This window comes from Ictidomys tridecemlineatus, chromosome 8, assembly GCF_052094955.1.
Source record: "Ictidomys tridecemlineatus isolate mIctTri1 chromosome 8, mIctTri1.hap1, whole genome shotgun sequence".
Lineage (NCBI taxonomy): Eukaryota > Metazoa > Chordata > Mammalia > Rodentia > Sciuridae > Ictidomys > Ictidomys tridecemlineatus.
This window is the reverse complement of record NC_135484.1, coordinates 111210538-111229287: the sequence shown is the minus strand read 5'-3', so window position 1 is coordinate 111229287 and position 18750 is coordinate 111210538. Positions and strand designations below refer to the sequence as shown.

Genomic DNA, 18750 nt, shown 5'->3' with positions numbered 1-18750 from the left:
GCTTATAAATAAGAGAAATGGCTCCCAGATCTGAAGTCCAGGAAGTGTAAGATCGAGTTGCCAGCTGATTCAGTGTCTGGTGAGGGCTTGTTCCTCAGAGATGGCACCTTCTTGCTGTACCCTCACATGGTGAGAAGGGCAAATGAGCTCCTGTGGGTCTTTACTATAAGGGTACTCATCCCATTCACATAGACTCTGCCCTCATGAACCACCACAGCTCAAAGACTCCATCTTTCTAATACCACCCAGTTGGGAGAGCAGAATTTCATCCCATGAATTTGGAGGAAACACACAGACCATAGCACCCAGTCTTTGGCCTTTCTCATTCTTGCTCTGATGCTTCTCAGCTAATACCATCTCTGGCTCTAGGCAAGGCAGGCCCAGTATTGGGATGTCCTCAACCTTTTGCCCCTCACCCCTCCCAAACCTTTCCCTCTTCCTTGTAGGGAAAGGGAAAGTGTGAGTGGGAAATGGACTTCAAGAAAGAAGTGACATTAAGTATAAGAAATAACCTTTTGCCACCATGGGGCAAGGGGTGATTTCCAAACATCCAACTTGTTAGTGTGGTCCATGGACCAGCAGCATGTGCAGCAGTTAGGAGCTTTAGAAAACACATATTTTAAATCTTCACATGACTCCCTGGGGGGTCTTGTTACAATGTAGATTCTCACCCAATAGGTATGAGGTGGGCCTGAGACTATGCATTTATTAAGATTTCCCAGGTGATTCTACTAGTCCCAGAACACATTCTGTGTAGCAAGGCTCTTGAAAAAGAAAGATGACATTGGTAGGTGAGGGCATAGAGGTGGGTGAAGTGGTGGATAACTCGTACTCTGTACCACCCTGAGGACTGTGAACTCTAGGTGTTCCCTCTTCCAAAGGGAGGCTCCATGTCCCGTGAGTGGCAAATGGAGGTGGTGATGATCCCTGAATTCCTGATTCTGATTCTGAACTACTCTTCCTTCTCAGGAGCTGGAGTATCAGAGACGCCAGGTGCGGGAGCACAATGACAAGTTTGTCCCAGTCATGAGCGACTTCATCACAGTATCCAGCTTCAGCTTCTCAGAGCTGGAAGACCAACTGAATGAGGCCAGGGACAAGGTAAGGGTACCCCAAGTGCCCCTTGACCCCAGCCAGACCCTGAGCACCACTGCTCCTCATCTCAGCTGTGTCTAGCAGAGCTCCTTCACCCCTGCCTCCCACAGACAGCCCAGGGGGAGCAACCCCAGAGCCACAGAGCTTTGAGGAAGAATTGTCCCCTCACTCCTGCAGGATGCGTGAGCATATTGCACCTGTATGGATAACCACATACTGCAAAGAACACAGTCCGCTTATCAGGGTTGAGGTACCACCATCCTTACAGGTTGAAAGTTTCACAAGCCCATTCAACAAATAGGTCATGGAGGGTGACATGCCCATGATGGCCAGTTATAAATGATGGAATCGGCTGAGGACCCTAACTCTGCATTGCAGCTTTGGACTTGATTGCTTTGCTTTTCCCAGCTTCTTAGGCTGATCTGCACATAGTATGTGGGGCTTTTGTAAACTGGATTCTTATTCAGGAGGCTTGGTGTGGGGCCTGAGACTCAGCATTCCTAACCAGCGTCCAAGAAGTGCAGAGGCTGCTGGCCCAGGGAGAACGCTGAGTTACGAGGTGTTCTTTAGAGGCTGTTGCTTGGGTTGAATTAGACATGACAGCTGATGGCAGTGTCAGTCCAAACAGGGCCTGACACGTGTAACTATTCCCTTGCATCTATTCTCATTTACTCCCACAATAGCACTACAGATTCTATTATTTCCATCTTACAGACGAGGAAGTTGAGGCACAGAAGAGTTCAATAAGTAACCCAATAACTAAATGATCTCAGGTTCATTATGACTGGGCAGTTCCTGACCTCAGAAAGGGCTTCCCAAGGTCTACACTTCATGACCTGGACCTTCACCATAGCAGACCCAGAGGTGTCCTTGAGGTGGCCTGTCAGTCAGTCCAAATCCCACCTTCCCAGGTGTGGGCCTCAAGCTTTTCCTTAGCCTTGTCCTTACGCATAGATAATGGGGTCTCCCCACTTCCTATAATCCTGGGCTTTGGACTGGGCCGTATTCTGGCTGGAACTCAGCTAACCACAGAGCTGAGCTCCCTTGCTTGATGACTCTCCACCAACCTGTTCCCTCCCCGCACAGTTTGCCAAGGCACTGATGCACTTCGGGGAACATGACAGCAAGATGCAGCCCGACGAGTTCTTTGGCATCTTTGACACCTTCCTGCAGTCCTTCTCAGAGGCCCGGCAGGACTTGGAGGCCATGAGGAGGAGGAAAGAGGAGGAGGAACGGCGGGCACGCATGGAAGCCATGGTGAGGCTGGGCCTGGGGCAGGATGAGGGCAGAGGGGAGGGCCTGAGCGGAGGGTCAGGGCAGGGAGCCACTTGGGGGTAGAATTGTTGGGCTGAGGCGGAAGGGACTGGGGCACACTGGAGGCGCCAATGCCCATCCTGGAAGACAGCAGTGAGAGGTTGGGGCATCCTGAGAAGTAAGGTGGGGGTGTAAGTGAAGCACCCCCAGTCCAGGGGTGGGCCCCCAGCCGTAAGGCCATCAGTGCAGCAAGGGGACTATGTAGCTGCCCTGCCTTGGCCCCTGTCCCTGAGGGGGCTCCGGCTTCTCGACCCCCACCCCCAGCTGAAGGAGCAGCGGGAGCGGGAGCGGTGGCAACGGCAGCGGAAGGTCCTGGCGAGCAGCACCCTGGAGGAGGGAGGAGAGTTCGACGACCTGGTGTCGGCCCTACGCTCTGGAGAGGTGTTCGACAAGGACTTGAGCAAGCTCAAGCGTAACCGCAAGCGTTCAGGGAGCCAAGCCCCAGAAGCCACCCGTGAAAGGGCCATTAACAGGCTAAATTACTGACCTGGGGAATGGCCACGTGGGCGGCCAGGAGACAGGGACAGCTGAGAGGGGTTCAATGGAGGAGGTGGAATTCAAGCCCCAGGCTGGGCCCTGGGTGAGGCTGGGTGGGGCTGGACCAGGTGTCTCCCCACACTTATCTTAAGGGACTCTGCTCACCTCCTCCACATTGATCGTTCTGATCCTGGCTCCTGGGGGGAGCCTCTGGGGTTGGCTTGGACATCCCTGGCAAGTCCTGGCCAGGCAATCTCAGACTGAGGGGGCCCTGTTCCTGCTCCCCGCCCTGGGCAAACCCACGCTAGCGCAGAACTGTTCCAGATCTAGACTGGAGAGGTCCATGGACCTTGTCCCAATCTGATCTCCTGTGCAGTGGGGAGTAATGGTGGTTGGGCCTCTGAGAGCCAGGGGCAGGGAATCCAGGCTCCTATCGCTGAAGAGGAGGCTCAGTGGAACATGAATCTGGGAGCAAACTTTTTTCTTGGCTGGAAACCGAAGAGGCCTTATGTAAGATGAAGGTGATGTACGGACCAAAGTCAGCAGGACGGAGTAGCAGTGCCTGTTTCCCACAGTGTCAGTCCTTTGGTCCCTCTCCCTTCCCTATCCCCATGTCCATCCTATCTACTAATCTACAATCCAGCAAATGTACCCCGGGGTTCCCAGGACTATGACTCACTACGAGGTGCTTGACAAGTCTGGTGAGGGAGGGAGTAAAAGAAGACTTCATGTGTCCTCACACTTCATGTCTTGGGCAAGGGATCCTGCGACAACCCCCTATTGTCCTGAAGTGAGAGTGATCACACATGTTGCTAGAGTTCCTGGGAGCCCCTCACCAGAGGGTGACACTTGAAAACCTAGTTCCATGTAACAGTTCCCTGGGCTCCACACCTTCTGAACATCTGCCCCAGGGCAGAAGTCACAGCGGCCTCCTGCCTGTCCAGGCTGCAGAGATTTCTTGGAACCATGAAAAGTTGGCTGAGGCTGGCCCTGGGAAGTTGGTTCCTGAGGGCCAAAGCTACCCTCTGCATTTACAGTCACCTCTAAGGATGGTCCCCCTGGAGGCATTCAAAGTGGGGGCTGAGAGGGCAGGCAGGGAACACTGGGGAGATGGGGAGACAAGGCCACTGACTTCCTTGGAGAGCACAGCGCTTGAAGGAGCCAAGGGAGGACAGCTGAGAGAAGGCGCCCACTTCCACCTCTGGTGGTCAGTTTGGTTCTTGCAAAGGGGCCCATACTGGTCCTCCCGTCCACCACCTTCATTTGTCCGTACTGAATTGTGCTTGGCAGGTCAGCAGAACAGCTGTATCTGGACAGGTTTTCTTTCTTCTAAACGGAGGAGGGTGAGGTCAGCAGGGGGAGATCAGCTCCATCAAGGCCTTTATTTTCTAAACACATAGCTTCAGGCTAGCCCTGCCTGCTCTGCACCATCATCTTCCAATCCCATCTTCCTGGCTCAGGGTCGTTGCCAGTGGACAGAGTGGTGGGCTGGGCTCACTTCTGAGCTGCCTATCTTAGGTCTTTTCCCTATATCAGATTCCTAGGGTGGGATCATAGTAGTTGTGGGGGAAGAAACACAGGGTCAGTGAGGCCAGCATGTGAGTTGGTTTGAGGGGGAGGTTATAAGTGTTTTGGTGGGAGGGATCCGAGCAAGTGCAAGCTTGGTCAGCATAGGTGTGAAGAGGCCATCCTGGGACCTAGGTGAGGGTAAGGCAAAGGCTTAGGCTTCTAAGAGCAGTTGCTGAGAGCTTTGTTACCTCCATCTGTACCCCAAGAACCTCTGCTGCAAGCAGTGGGCTCTGGGAGGATGGGGGTTCATGATGGGGTTTCCTAAGGTCCTCTCCCAAACTGACTGGGCTGAGTCAGCCAGGGGCAGCGAACAGGGAGGGCTCTACTTCTGTCCAACCAACACCATCAAATCTTGGCATTCCCAACTACCATGGAAGCCCGGATATTCACCAGCAAAGCCATGGAATATGGAAGCTGTTCAAGACACACTCAATTCTCAGCAAGGCAGGGTTTGGTTTAACTGTTTACAGGGGACACATTCTTCCAGAGCCCAGCCTTCTCACCCCCAAAATATTTTTTCTATTTATTATTTTCTGGATCTGGCCAGTGGCTCTGGCACTAGATGCCACTGTGGCCAGATCTCCAACAGTGCCTTGGACTATGGACCATCATGGTCAAATCAATAAGGTGGCCCTGGTGCCCAAAGTAGGTAGTGGGGTTGGTCCTTGGTGTTAAATGATTAAGCCTGTATATATGTTCCTTGGTCTTGCTTTCCCCAGGACTCCTGCAACCTTCTTACCCCTCTGGGGGGTAAATTCCTCTAGCTAATTTGTGTCCACTGTAAAATTTATAGCCAACCTCATGTGACCCTTTTCAACAGCGGCAGCAGCACCATCTCCCCTGCCCATGATGGATGTGTTTAGGGGAGTGAGAAAATTCCCCAGGTGGATGGAGAAGGGTCTGGTCTGGGTTCTCCCCATACCTCTCCCATTGCCACCAACTGGGCAGCCATAACCCTCTCTCTCCACCCTCTACAAGGGACCTCTACCAAACTTCACGGCAAGGCTGCTCTCACCAGCTGTCTCAGATGACAACTGAGGCTCATGTACAAAATCTGCAGTGTCCTTTTTACCTGCACCATTTTTTATAAGAATATATTGTAATACTAAAAAATATTAAATCCATACCATCCCTATCCAGGCTGCTAGAAACTTGTGCTTCCTCCCAGAGGGGACTTGAGGTGGGCTGGGAAGTGGTCACAGTGGGGGATGTGCCATAGCCAGCTGGTACCTGCTCCTCAAAAGTCCGCAGTGTTGCATAGAGAGCTAGAATTGGGAATATTTGTATCAGGAAATCCTTTTCAGAGCTGGTTGTTCAACCTTTGCCAGCACACCTCAGCAGGGTCACCACTGAGGAGACCCCCAGAGGCGCCCATTCACACTAGAGAACCCAGGGGGCTAGGCCAGTGTTTGGGGGTGTGGAAACAGGAGCCTCCAAATACTCCTGGTTACTAGTAGCTGGTGATACAAGCAAGGTGGTTGGGGTGCATCACCCCTGACAAAATTTTTTTTACAGTGCATTCCCATACCTCCCACTCCCCATGGGGGGCGGAGGGGAGGGAAGCGGGCATATGGAGAGGATGCCGTTGGCCTTGCCAGGGTCTCCCTGCTTTTCTTGGGGAATGGGTCTGCGGGATGGATTGAGGCGGAATGAACCATAGCAGCCCAACACCCCCAGATACAGTCTTTGTTCTTGCCTCTCCAAATTTGGCACCGTGGCTTTATTTGTGTTGAGGGCGAAGGTCTATCTTCAACTCTCTTCTTTCCCTGACATGTTCCAGAATAAAGAGGTGGGTGTGGGTGGAAGGCAGTGAGCAGGTGTGGGGTAAGCAGTCAGCCAAGGGTCCCCAGGGTACCCCAACACGTGCATTCTGTGTAAGAGGGGGACAAGGAAAGGGAGCTGGCGGGTCAGTGCAATTGTTAAGTCCAAAGCCTGTAGGTGGCATCAGCCACAGACTAGGGCCAAAGGAAGGGGCAACTGGTTCTTTGGAAAGAGGGATGGCAGGAACGGAGGGACGGCACAGGGCTGTGGCCACATGAGATCGGGAAGGCCACACTATTGGAGAGAAGCTGTGACACATTCTTAAGCAAGCTTGTGCTTTTCCCTTCTCAAAGTGGGTTCCTCTGCTTAATGAGCCCTTATTTTCTCCCCAGGAACCAGGGGAAGAGAGAACCCAAAATGAGTAGTTACGGGTTGGGTTTCCCAAAGCTAGTGTCTCCAACAGTTCATAAATAACATGTCCTGGTTTTCCTGTCACCTGGTGATGCTCTCTGTAGTCCCCTCCATTACCTCAGTGTCCTTGGAAGACTTAAAGGTCTATGGCATCCTCTCTGCATAAAGGGGACTTCACAGGTTATTATAAATCATCTAGCAGCAAAGGGACAGGCTCTAAGCCCGATGGAAGTCCCCCCGCTGGCCTCCAGTCTTGCTGATGAGTTTGACCTCCTCCACCACGATGTCCCTGCTGACAGCCTTGCACATGTCATACAGGGTGAGGGCGGCCACCGCAGCAGAGGTCAGCGCCTCCATCTCCACCCCGGTGGGGCCCCGAGCCCGACAAGTGGCCTGGATCACTGCTGCATGGCGTGAGCTGTCCAGCTCCAGCTGCACCTGGACATGGTTCAGGGCCACATGGTGGCACAGAGGAATGAGCTGGCTGGTGATCTTGGCCGCCTGGATTCCAGCCAGCTGGGCCACCACCAGGGCATCTCCCTTCTTTAGCTGGTTCTGTTGGACAAGCTTGAAGGCTACAGGCCCCAGGAGGACCACAGCTGAGGCCACGGCCACCCGCTCCGTATCTGGTTTCCCACCCACATCTACCATCGCTGCCTGTCCTTCCGAGTCCACATGTGTTAGCTGGTCTGAGGTCGACCAGGGTCCTGAGTGGGCAGCAGGAACCCGGGACCCTGGGCTAAGGCACTTTGAATTGGTGTCCGAGTCTGCATGGGAGCTGTAGTGTCTCTGAGGGCAGCCAGACCCCATCCACGAAGGGGTCTGGGGGATGCCACGTCCTTTCCAAAAAGTTGCCATCTGGCTGGAAAAACTCACTGTGGGTCTCAGACCCTGAACATGGAGGGGGTCCCGGGAGAAAATGCTCAGGCTGGCTGGTGGGGAAGAATCTTGGAGCAGCAAAAATAACTCTGGAAGACAAGAAGGAAGAGAAGAGAGACTAAGCCCAAAATATAGTCTTTTTTTCCTACCTGTTCTCTCCAACCCTCTCCCTGCCCCACCTCAAGTTCTCTTTCACACTGGGGAAAAAGCCAAGAACAAAAAACAGTGAGAAGAAACAAGTCAGAAGACAGACACAGGTGCTCACAGTTCACACTTATAGCCCTTTGCTAGGCAATGATGGTGCAGGGTCATCCCTGAATTCCCTTTGTCACACAATCTTCCAAAATTCCCTTAAGTACCACCTAAGGCCTGAAGGCTGGAGTGTAGATTGAATGAATCCTCAGTGTCCCTTCATTTTCTTAAAAGAAAACTGTAGTTGGTCTCCCCATAAATTATCAATTATAGCTATTTTCTTCTTCATGTTCCCTACCAAGAACTAGTAGAAATCATTTAGTGTACAGACCAGACATAAAAAATACTTGATCTACTTAAAAAATGCCTTTCAAGTTCCCTCCGGTACATCAAAAGTGCACATAAACAGGTTGAGTCCAAGGGTCCAGAGGACCTTGGGAATTTTGCAGGCTCTTGCTGTTGTCCAAATGGTGGCCAAGAGACCAACAACATCAGCGCCATCTTAGAACTCATTAGAGATGAAGAATCCCACTCTAGTCCTCCTAAATCAGCATCTAAAACAAGATCCCCAAGTGGTTCATACATACATGGAAGTCTGTGAGGCTCTGTCCTAGGAACTCTGCCTTCATAGAAACAGACAAGTCCATGACCCTACATCCCTGAGAGTAATGGAATTCCTTATGAAGTCAAGGTCTCCCAGCTTCTGGCTCTCCATCACACTCTGATCCCCAGCCTTGTCGATATCAGAAGCACAGCCTCCCTTCTTGGGGGATCAAGGTGTTCCCCTCTCCTTGCTGTGAAGGTGCATCAGCACAGGCTAAGACCCACCAAGAGGACCACACTGCTGTAGTGGAGGCACAGGGAGGTGCTCACGGTAGCGTTTTCCTGGAGAGCTGCCTCCTTGGGTGGCTGGTGTGCTAAGGCTGTCTCTAGCTCGCTCCAGCGTGCACTCCTTTGCTCCAATCTCTGGAGAAAAGAACCCTTTGTTCCAGTTTTAATCACTGTGTTCTCTTGTCTAATGGTCTGATTTAAAGGGCCCAGGACTGGGTGTGACGCAGGGTCAAGGCCTCACCTGCTCTAATCTTGTCTCTGTGCCAGAAAGGCACAGTGGCCTTCCAGCTCTTCATGGACTGGCCCAGTTCCCTTGGGTAGGAGACCACACATAGCTTTACAAAGGGGTGATGCTTCCTGTGCACACTTCCTAGAGTTCAGGAATTGGGAGGTTAAGATCCTAGCCATCTCCTGCCTGAAATGACTAGTAACATTGTGGCAGTTGCCTCCGTCTGCGCCTGGCACAGATGCATAGCATCAACCTCCAAGGTCAGTGGTCCAAGTGCATGGGCATGGATTACTCCATACTGCAGTGGGCAGAGCCCTGTGATTGTGTCCAAGCTAGAAGATTCCAGAGCTGAGGAAAGGGTCTCTACTTTAACCAAGAGCTCCATTCTCAAGGGACAACTAACTTATTGACCATTAGGTAGTCCCTAATGTTCTGCCCTGATTTCTGGTGGGACAGAAGTGATTTCTGTGGCATGTATTGAGATGGGGAGCAGCGGGCAGGGAAGAGAAGAAACAGTCAAGGCTGGAAGGGGTAAGAAAAGGCGAAGGAATAGAAGTAAAACAAAATAAAGAGCTCCAGGATGAGGTGCAGGAGCTGGGGTGCCTTGTGGCAGGGCCCCACCCCACAGGACCCCCCAATGACAAGGGTGAGTGGTTACGTACTGATGGGTCACCCACCGATGAGGATCATGGGCCGGTTCTTCATCTGGGAAATACTGAACATGCCTGGGGTAGGGAAGGATGGGGAGGGAGAGGAGAAGGAGGGGCAGAGAAAAGGCAGGAGAGGAGAGTTCACTAAAACGAACGGGAGGCCCACGTGCTCTGACAGCCCTGCACATGCGCTAGCTGTGACAAAAAGTCCCCACATGCATATAGCCACATCACCCAAGACAGAGGACAGTCTGAATGCCCAGGGCACTGTCCTCTCTAACAGAAGACAACACGTGGAAATAGGAAATGGCAACCCTCTCTCCCTAACCGGTAATAGCCCAATAGAATTTCAGGTCCTCCTGTGTAGCCCCTGCCATGCTCATTTCCCCAAAGGAGAACCACCACCCCAAGTCCAGAGCTTCAGAAGCGAGTTGTAGCAGGGACACTTAGACCCACCAGCTTCTTCCCGGGCTTTCAGTCTGCTTACCCCTAATTCTGAACCTCCCTCCTGCTGACCATAGCACCTCCCTGGCCTTCTCACTCCCGACCTTACCTGCATGACGTGGCTTCTTCCTGCCCACTGCAGCCCCAATGATTTTCAGCAGCTCCTCCTCAGAGGCCCCTGCCCGCAGGTGGTCCCGCAGTGATACCTCCGAGTTCCCAAAGAGGCACACCTGTGTGGGGTCAGGACAACAGGCCCCTCACCACTGAGCCTGAGCACCAGTGTCTGAGCCTCCCATGTAGGATCATACACAGAGCAGGAAACCCAGCCACGAGGGACAGAGGGTGATGAATGGAGGGGTCAGAGAGGCTGAAGGAAAAGAAGCAAAAGTAGACTTCCTGAGGCCCATGTCGGATTTAGTCATATTTCCTTTAGTGAACACATCATACTTTGAAAAGTTAAATAGAGCTGGGTGTAGTGGTGCACATCTGAATCCCAGTGACTCGGGAGGCTGAGGCAGGAGGACTATAAAATTCAAGGGCAGCCTCAGCAACTTAGTGAGGCCCTAAGCAACTTAGGAAGACCCTGTCTAAAATAAAGAAATAAGGAGGCCTGGGGTATATAGCTTAGGGTAGAGGACCCTGGGTTCCCTAGTACCACACATATTCACAAAAAATGTCAAACAGATGCCAACAGAAATAATACAAAAAATCCAGGTCCGTATCTTGCACTGAAATGTTCAATGGAACAGCCTCTTTACCACCAGTGGACCCCAATCAGTTGTAACTGAGTCCTTAGACAGGACATGCATATCCATCTCACCTCGGCCCCTCGGTCCTTTCACTGGTGGACATTACCACCTGCCCCACTCCTATTCAAGCCTGTGAGCCCCACTGGGTAGCTGGGCATTTGAGGACTGGCAGAGATGACACTCTGGTCATTCAAGCCTCACGCAGTGCTTCCCAGCTTCTTTGAGAGTCTGGGCACTACAGGGGCTCAGGGACGGATGAGGCAGTCCCGAGATGAGAGTCAAGAAGAAAGATGGGCAGGACATTTCCTCTCTGCTTGACATCTCTGGTGGGAGTGGCTTCTTTTCACAGCTGCCAACAATGCCAAGCAGGCCCCCTTTCCTCCAATGCCGAGCCCTCACTGGGTGATATCACGTCCTGCCTTTTCCACCTAGGTGGCAACAGCTATTCGCTGCTGCTCATCAGAGTGCCTCTATGCGACCTGCAGGTTCCCTTCACCCACACACTACAAGCAGCCTCCTCCTTACACTCTTTCCAGAAACCCACCGTGCATTTCCTGCTGGGATACAGGCAGCAGCTTCAGTCCAAGTCAGTTCCACATTTCCAGCCCAGGAAAGTCCCCAAACCTTTTCAACAACCCTCTGGGTGGTTCCTTTTGGATGTTAAACTTGATGCACCCAAACTCAATTCCTCACCCTAATCCTCAGCAGGTCTTACGGCTCAGCAGCCACTTCAATACCTTCCTTTCCTCCTCTCCAGACCTCGAGCTCTTGGATTCTCAAATCCTCACCTCACACCTCTGAGTGCTTGGGGCACTGCTGAATCATCGTCTAATTAGTCTTCCTTATCTTCAAATCCAGGATGGATGGGACTCAGGCCTCCCCTTGTTCAGAAACCTTACAAAGCTCCCTACTGTCAACAGAACTCGTTCTGAACCAAAGTCCTGTATAATGTGGTCTCCTCGCCTGACTTCAATCAGTTATGAATCTCAAGTACACACCCTCCCTCCTCACTCCTACCCCACCATCATTCGAGGTCCCTGGAGATGTAGTGCTCTTCAGGGTCCAGCACCCTCAATGCCTGTCCAGACACGTGCCTGGCACAATTGTGGGCCTCTGCGTACCTCCTCTTTGGGCTCACCAGTGAGTTTTTATGGCCTTAAAGGGAGCAGGCTCTTGTATTCCCCACAGGACTGAACACACAGAACATGTTTATCAAATGGGAGGAATAGATGTTGGCTTCAGAGCTGAGCCCCAGGCCCGATGGAGAGGCTGATCCGGGTGAGTGTGCAGCAAAGTGCACACTGGTCCTTCAGCCCTCCCCTCTGGGAGCCCTGAAGCTGGATAGGGGCTCCCAATAAACCAGAAGCTACTTTAGGGGCCCAAGAGAAGAAAAGAGGGAGTGAGTCTGGGTCACAGTGCCTCAGGGGCCATGAATCCACTGCTCCCATGCTCCCTCCAGATCTGACATTATTGCATCGACCTGTGACCTGCTGCCTCCTCTCCCGGCAGCGGGGGGAAATGAGAACATAGGGCAGTGAGGGGTCCTTGTGGAGGAGGGGTGCTCACCTTGAGGTTCCCATCAGCTGTGATCCGCAGGCGGTTGCAGGTCCCACAGAAGTGCTCAGACATGGATGTGATAAAGCTGACCTGGCCTAGGAAGCCGGGGATTCTGAAGGCCTACGAGGAGAAGGGCAGCAGAGGTGGGGGACAGGCTATTGGGCCAAGCATGCCCTCCTCCAATCAGGACCCCCTACTCCACAGCCTGCTCTGAGGAGCTCGTGGGAAGGTGGCACCCAAAGCCCTGAGATGACAGACGACACCAGTGTGATGAATGACTGGTGCTTGGTGACAATACAGGGACCTGTGGGCAGCACGTCTAGAGAGACCAGTTGGATAGGGACAGCAGGCCCTCTAGCTACCTGCTGGAGTGTAACCCTCAGAAGAGATGAAGCCTCATCCCAGCCCCATCTGCTGGTTCATCCAGGCACAGGAGGAGGTCACCAAGGCACTGCTGAAACACACCACCCTCTGCAGCCCCTGCCTGCTCTCCATGCGGGAGCAGAGGCCAGCGGCCTCCCCAGCCTCTCCCTAACCTTGGCTGTGCTGCATTCCTCCTCTGGCAGCTTCTCCAGCTCTGGCCACTGCTGCCGGATGGTGTCCAGCATCTCCTTGTAGCTGACCATCTTCTTGAAGTTCCACTTGTTGCCTATATTTGGGTTGGGGTAGCAGGGGGAGCTCTTGAGTCACAGAATTGAAGGTTCTTCCAGTTCATTTTCCCATGCAGCACAGGAATTAGACTCCAGCCCCTTGGATGGGAGGACAGGGACCCCTGCTCAAAATGGCTGGACCAATCACACTCCACTGAGAATGCCCAGCACAACGCTGAGCCAGCACCAGCCACACCCCTCCCACCATCCCTTCGGTCAGCAGGGCCCACAGGGTGAGCCCAACCTTGTACACTTCACTCAACCCCAGACCCAATTTCCTTACCCTTGCCTGCCACCCCGTCACTGACCGTCAAAGGGCATGTACTCTATGAAGCGTATGTCCAGGGGGAGTCCCTTGGTCAGGGTCACGAAGTCCAAGAGCTCGTCCTCATTCAGACCTCGCATCACCACGCAGTTCACCTGGCCAGGGGCCATGGGACGACCATGAGGGACAACCCAACATTCTCTTGGGATGACCTTTAGGGCTCTAGCAACTGCAGAGGTCTTCCACTGGGGGACCAGACGATACCTCTCCCCACAATCCTCCTTAAGTTGAAGGACTCCCTGGGGCCATGCAGTGTGAAGGGAAGTAGTGGGAGATACACTTCAGCTGTCCTGGCCAGGGACATTGTCCCCAGGGCCAGGGGAACCATGTGAGAGTAGAAGGCCAAGTCAGGTGGGGAAGAGAAGAGAAGTCAGCGATGTGGTAAGTCCTCACCTTCACAGGGCTGTAGCCCAGCTCGATGGCCTTGTGGATGCCCTCCATGACCTTGTGGAAGCCTGCGGGGAAGGAGAGAGAGTCAAGGACCCAGGAACTTCCTCTCCCCCACCACAGGGAGCCTTGCAGAACACTTCGTCTGCAGAGGGCAAGCATTTTCTATAATAGGTCAGAGAACAAATATGTAAGGTTTTGTAAGCCAAGAGGTACAATCAAGGATTCCACATAGGTAAATGCCATGTAGTATGTTTTGTCTAAATTCAAAGTTTGATAATGAAGTATCTTTTGTAATACAGATCTACAATAGGATGGAAGGAGGGAATAATGTGTTTTTTTTTTGAATAAGGAGACTATTTTGCTTAATTAGGGTTCACAATTAATGTTCCAAATCATTAATTAATCCAAATGTTATCTGTAAATCCATTCTGGGTTCAAAGGCTGTACAAATAGATGGCGGGTAGATCTGGCCTGTGGGCTGTTGTGTGCCAGCCCCTGATCTAGCTGAACCCTCATGTCTGGATGAGAAAGCTGAGGGCCAGGGGAGGTCCTGTCCTGTGGGGGAACTGGGGAGTAGTCTCCCTCTTACAGAATACAGGTTTCCCCCCTCTCCCAGGTCCTTTCCCTGTCATTCATCAACAGTCCATCCTTCATTCACTCAGCATATACTCTGAGCACCAATTGTGTGGGTGCTGCTCCAGGGCTGGTAAGCCATTACTGTGCCTGTTGTTGTCACCTCCCTCTGTAGTTAACCTTGGGCTGTGCCCAGGCCATCCTGAAACTCCTCAGGCACCCAATCATCTGAGCACCAACTGCAGGCGGCCCCTCCTCACCTGAGGTGCTGCAGTCTGGGTGGTAGCCCCAAGGGAGGGCACCTGCTGATGGTCTCTGTTCCTTACAGCATTTCTGGTTTCCCAGTGAGGGAGGACAAGGACAGGAATGTGCAGTTTTTATAGAGGACACTGCTAGCCTAACCAAGGACCCAGAGTTCCCTTCTAAAGCACTGCTCCCAAAGGCAGTGAGGAGAGAGTGAACAGAGGGATGATCTCATGTCAGGACATGCTATCTCCAACATATGCGCCAGGGAAGGACAAACCAGGAGAGGGGAGTAAATGGACATGGAGGTCAAGCCCACAGATGCCCCTTCTGCTTCCCACCCAGAGCCTTTGCAGGTTCTCTACCTGCTGTCCCCTCAGAGGGGGCTCCCTTGCACCAAACCCTCTGGGTTCTTCAAGGTCAGTACAAATGCCTCCAGGTTGACAGGTGGCACTTCGTCAGTACCACCAGACAAGCAGTGGTTGTCTGGATACTTCAACTTTTGGTCCTTAGTAGCCTATCGGGTCAGGGCAAGGTCACATGTGTCTTCTGTCCCCTGCAGAGCATGCAGAGCAGCCCTTTGTAGAGGAAGGAGGCTTGGTGCTTCCTCGACACTCAGGAGAGTGCAAACAGGGAGCCACATACCAGCAAGGGGGAGGAAAGAAGATGGGAGAAGGATATTGACACTTTTTCCAAAAATGTGTCCCAGCCCTGAAGCTTCCATGCCTAGGAGACCAGACCCTGGCCCAGGGAGACCCATAGGTCAAGGATGGCTCTACCTGTCTACCTCAGCGCCCCCTACCCCAAACCCTCCAAGGCCACCAAGCAGGAAGAGGGTGAGGGAGTGTATACAGGAGGGGTGAACGAGAGAGGCTTATATCTGTAGTTGGGCATAGGACAACCACAGGGGACTGCTGGGGACCCCCTTCCAGCAGGGCCCACTCTGGCTCTGCCATCTCAGGTGATTACTTCCATCATGGTCAGGCCCACATTTCTTCAGAGCTCACCTTAAGGTGGCCAACTTAGCCAGCTTGCCAGAGACTGGTTTTAAAACCCAAAGGCTTTCATTCTGGAAATTCCCTCAGTGCTGGGCAAACTGCGGCTGAGTCTGGGAGTCAGGGAGAGCTGGGTCGCCCTGGTTCGTTGGTATTTCATCCTCAAACGGTGGGCATTTGCCTCATCTACAGCCAGTGACTGGGCCCCTCACTCAGCCCCAGCCATGCAGGAACTTGAGAAGAACACCCACCCCAACCTGAGTCTGATCACCTTTCCTGCGGACGATGAACTCAAACTTGGCTGGCACCAGGGTGTCCAGGCTGATGTTGATGGCAGTGAGACCTGCTTTCTGAAGTACGGGCAGCAGCCGTGCTAGGTTGATGCCATTGGTGGTGATCCCGATGGTCTTCAGCCCTTCCAGCCGGTGCAGCTGGGCTGCAGAGACAGCACAGGGTGGGAGACATCAGTGTTCGCCTTGGTGAAGCCAGGAGAACGGCTGGAAGGCAAGACTCAGACCAGACAGAGGGAGGGAGTAGGGGTTCTCTCAACCTGTTAATCAGGCTTGGCTAAATAAAAAGTGTCAGAATAAAAACCATGGCAACAATCACCAAGAAATGAAATATTGACTGCTCACTCAGGGCTGGGTGCTCTGCAGGCACAGCTCGCTCAAGCCTCCCACAGCCATCAGCATTATTTAGTTGATGCTATGGGCTCAGGTCTGGAATTTGCCCAAAGTCCCACTTGCCAGAGGCTTGGTTCCTAAGGTGGTGCTATTGGAAAGAAGTGAAAGCTTTAAGATGTGGGACCTAGTTGGGGGTCCAAAAAATTTTGTTCAAAGTCACGCAGCTTCTAAGAACAGCTGAGATTCAGGTCCATGTGTCCTTGAATCTAGGACTGTGTTCCCAACAACCAACAACACAGGGCCTGTGTGACTCTGTCTAACAAAAACAAAACTTGAGTTCAAATTAAGTACTGTTTGACACCCCCACCCCACAACTCCCTAGGAATAAGGATCAGAGATTCATAGCTGCCCTGGAAGGTGAGAAAAATTTCATCGATGGCCTAGAGTGACAAAGAAAGGCTAGAAGATAGAAAGTGGATGGAATCAGATGGAGAGATGACCATAGCCCAAAGGCACTGAAGAGGATTCTGTAAAAAGGTGCAAGTGACCAGTATGTGCCAAGCTTGGTGGTCTGTGTACAAGAAGCAGAGGGATCTCAAGGCAGGTCAGGAAGTTGCCTGGCTGGGGAATCATATCTGGATAAGCTGGGCAAACTGGCCTCACTCCCTCCCTGAGAGCAGGGGAAGGGAGTGGAAGCAGGGCTACAGCAACATGGTGGACACTACGGCAGCCCGCAGGGAAAGCCCTGGAGTGCTGCGGGTCCCCTTGCAAATCAAAACCCACAGACGCTCCAGTCCCTTTTATAAGAGGTCAGAGAATGTTCATCTAACGCACATCCTCCCGTATCTCTAGGTTCCTTATCATACCTAATACAACCTAAGAACTATGTAAACAGGTTATACTGCAGAGGTTAGAGAATAACGACAAGTCAAGTCTGCTCATGTTTAATACAGGTGAAAACGAGGTAGGTCGAAGGACCTAGTACATGTCAGCAACAGCTTAGTGTTTTTCACTGAATAACTCTGATCCATGGTTGGTTGGTTCTGTGCATGCAGAAACTGATACAGAGGGCCGACTATAGCTACAGAAAGAGAAAACGTGACAGGAAGCAAAATGTACACGTGGAAAATGAGCAAGGTGCAAAACTGAGCAAAATGAATTCCTGAAGAACTGCACATGAAACAAAAGACCAAAAAAAAAAAAAAAAAAAACAAAACCACAACCTAAACAAACAAAAAAACCCCCACCTGGTGCTAAGGATATAGCTCAGTTGGTAGTGTGCTTGCCTCAGATGCACAAGGATCTGGGTTCATCCGTAGCACTGCACACCCACCTGCTCACATTCAAATCCAATTAATGTCCAGAGAAAAGATAAACCAACCGTGTGCTGTGGTTTGGATGCTGAATGTCTCTCAAAGACCCACAGGTTAAAAGCTTGGTCCCCAGAGTCGCACTGTTAGGAAGGGCAGGGCCTTAGGGGAGGTCATTAGGTCACTGAGGGTGTGTCCTCAGGAAGAGACTTTGGGACTCTGCTCATCTTATCTCTGATCCTGCTTCAACACGCAGGGGGCTGTGACCACTCACTTCTCTCTCACAACCTCCAGCCACTGCCATCCACTGTCCTCACCAGAGACAAAAACCCACTGGATCTCGAACGTGAACCTCCAGAAGTATGAGTGAAATAAGTATTTTCTCTTTAAAAATTAGTTGCCTCAGGTATTTCACTGAAGTAGTATAAAACTGACACTGTCAACATGTTCACAACAATTATCTTTGTGATTATAGAAGGATTATAGGTGATTTTTTAAAAAAAAATTTACCTATATCTATTTTTTTCTATAAATAATTTTTCTTTATTAAATAATGTCAGAACACACACACACACACACACACCCCTTGGTTTGTAGTTGACTTTGTGCTATTGGATAGTAACACTGACTAGGTCTTTCCATCCTGAGACAGGTGCTTCCATCAAACTAGGGAATGGATGGCTCCTGGTGGAGAACCAGCCTAGTTTCCCATGAGAGCAGACACCAGGAGTATTGCATCCTAGCAAAGCTGGACTGAGAAAAAGGCAAAAAAGATTACCAAGTTAATTATCTGTTTTGATAGGATTGCATGGGAATGCACATGCTCATGGTGTAGGGGAAAAAATCCTGGGGAGAAGTTAGAGTATGGAACTTTAAAAGGCTGACCTGGAACTTCACTTCTATGAATTTAACTTAAGGAAATAATCACGGCTGTGAACTATAGCCATCGACAAGCTTATGACAAACTGCAGAGCAACACATAATAAAGCAAAGGCAGGCAGGACACAAAACAAAATGTTGACAGTGGTCACACACATGGGCAGTGGCAATATTCTTTTTGCTCATCTTAAATACACATATATTAAAAGAACATAAGAGTTTAAAAATAGCGGCTATGTGAAAAAGCAGAGAGGAACTTCACTCTGGCTCTGCCAACAAGGGAAATTAGCAGTGCTCATTGGATCCCTCCACCAATCCATCCTGGAGAAATGTAAAAAAAAAAATCTTGAGAAACTCACAGGAAGATGAAAGCTGCTCTGAACTGGTGTCTGGGGGGGGGGGGGGCGGCGCAGCTAGGGCCACTGGCAGGGAACTTGAGCAGAGAAAGGAAAGCAAGGCAGTGTGAGCCCCTTTCTTGCTCCTCCACTGCCACCTCGACACAATCACTGCCGTCCCCTTACTGAAGAAGGGGTCAGCAAATGCTCAAGAGAACCAGTTTGGGAGCCCACAGGAGGTGAAGTGAGGAACCTGCCAAGCCCTACTG

General features: G+C 51.7%; 2 protein-coding genes across 8 annotated transcripts in view; one reads left to right on the top strand and one right to left on the bottom strand.

Moving 5' to 3' along the window:
• Positions 1–18750, top strand: part of Daam2 (dishevelled associated activator of morphogenesis 2) — a 122435-nt gene that overhangs the window by 101158 nt on the left and 2527 nt on the right. For 3 of the 4 annotated variants that reach the window (XM_005318727.4, XM_021721931.3, XM_078020067.1), the window contains 3 exons: positions 970–1101; positions 2182–2352; positions 2674–5590. In XM_005318727.4, the coding sequence (XP_005318784.2) occupies positions 970–1101; positions 2182–2352; positions 2674–2895 (525 nt within the window). In that variant the 3' untranslated portion in view covers positions 2896–5590. Of the gene's footprint in view, positions 1–969; positions 1102–2181; positions 2353–2673; positions 5591–18750 lie in introns of those variants that run through there. The other variant, XM_078020068.1, reaches the window with a different exon arrangement.
• Mocs1 (molybdenum cofactor synthesis 1) overlaps positions 6141–18750 on the bottom strand; it is a 28137-nt gene continuing 15527 nt past the window's right edge. For 2 of the 4 annotated variants that reach the window (XM_005318725.4, XM_078020069.1), the window contains exons 4-11: positions 15606–15770; positions 13527–13588; positions 13117–13228; positions 12695–12807; positions 12168–12278; positions 9962–10082; positions 9436–9483; positions 6141–7595 (exon numbers count right to left, since the gene is read on the bottom strand). In XM_005318725.4, the coding sequence (XP_005318782.2) occupies positions 6844–7595; positions 9436–9483; positions 9962–10082; positions 12168–12278; positions 12695–12807; positions 13117–13228; positions 13527–13588; positions 15606–15770 (1484 nt within the window). In that variant the 3' untranslated portion in view covers positions 6141–6843. Of the gene's footprint in view, positions 7596–9420; positions 9484–9961; positions 10083–12167; positions 12279–12694; positions 12808–13116; positions 13229–13526; positions 13589–15605; positions 15771–18750 lie in introns of all 4 variants that reach the window. The other 2 variants (XM_005318726.4, XM_013355762.4) reach the window with 2 other exon arrangements.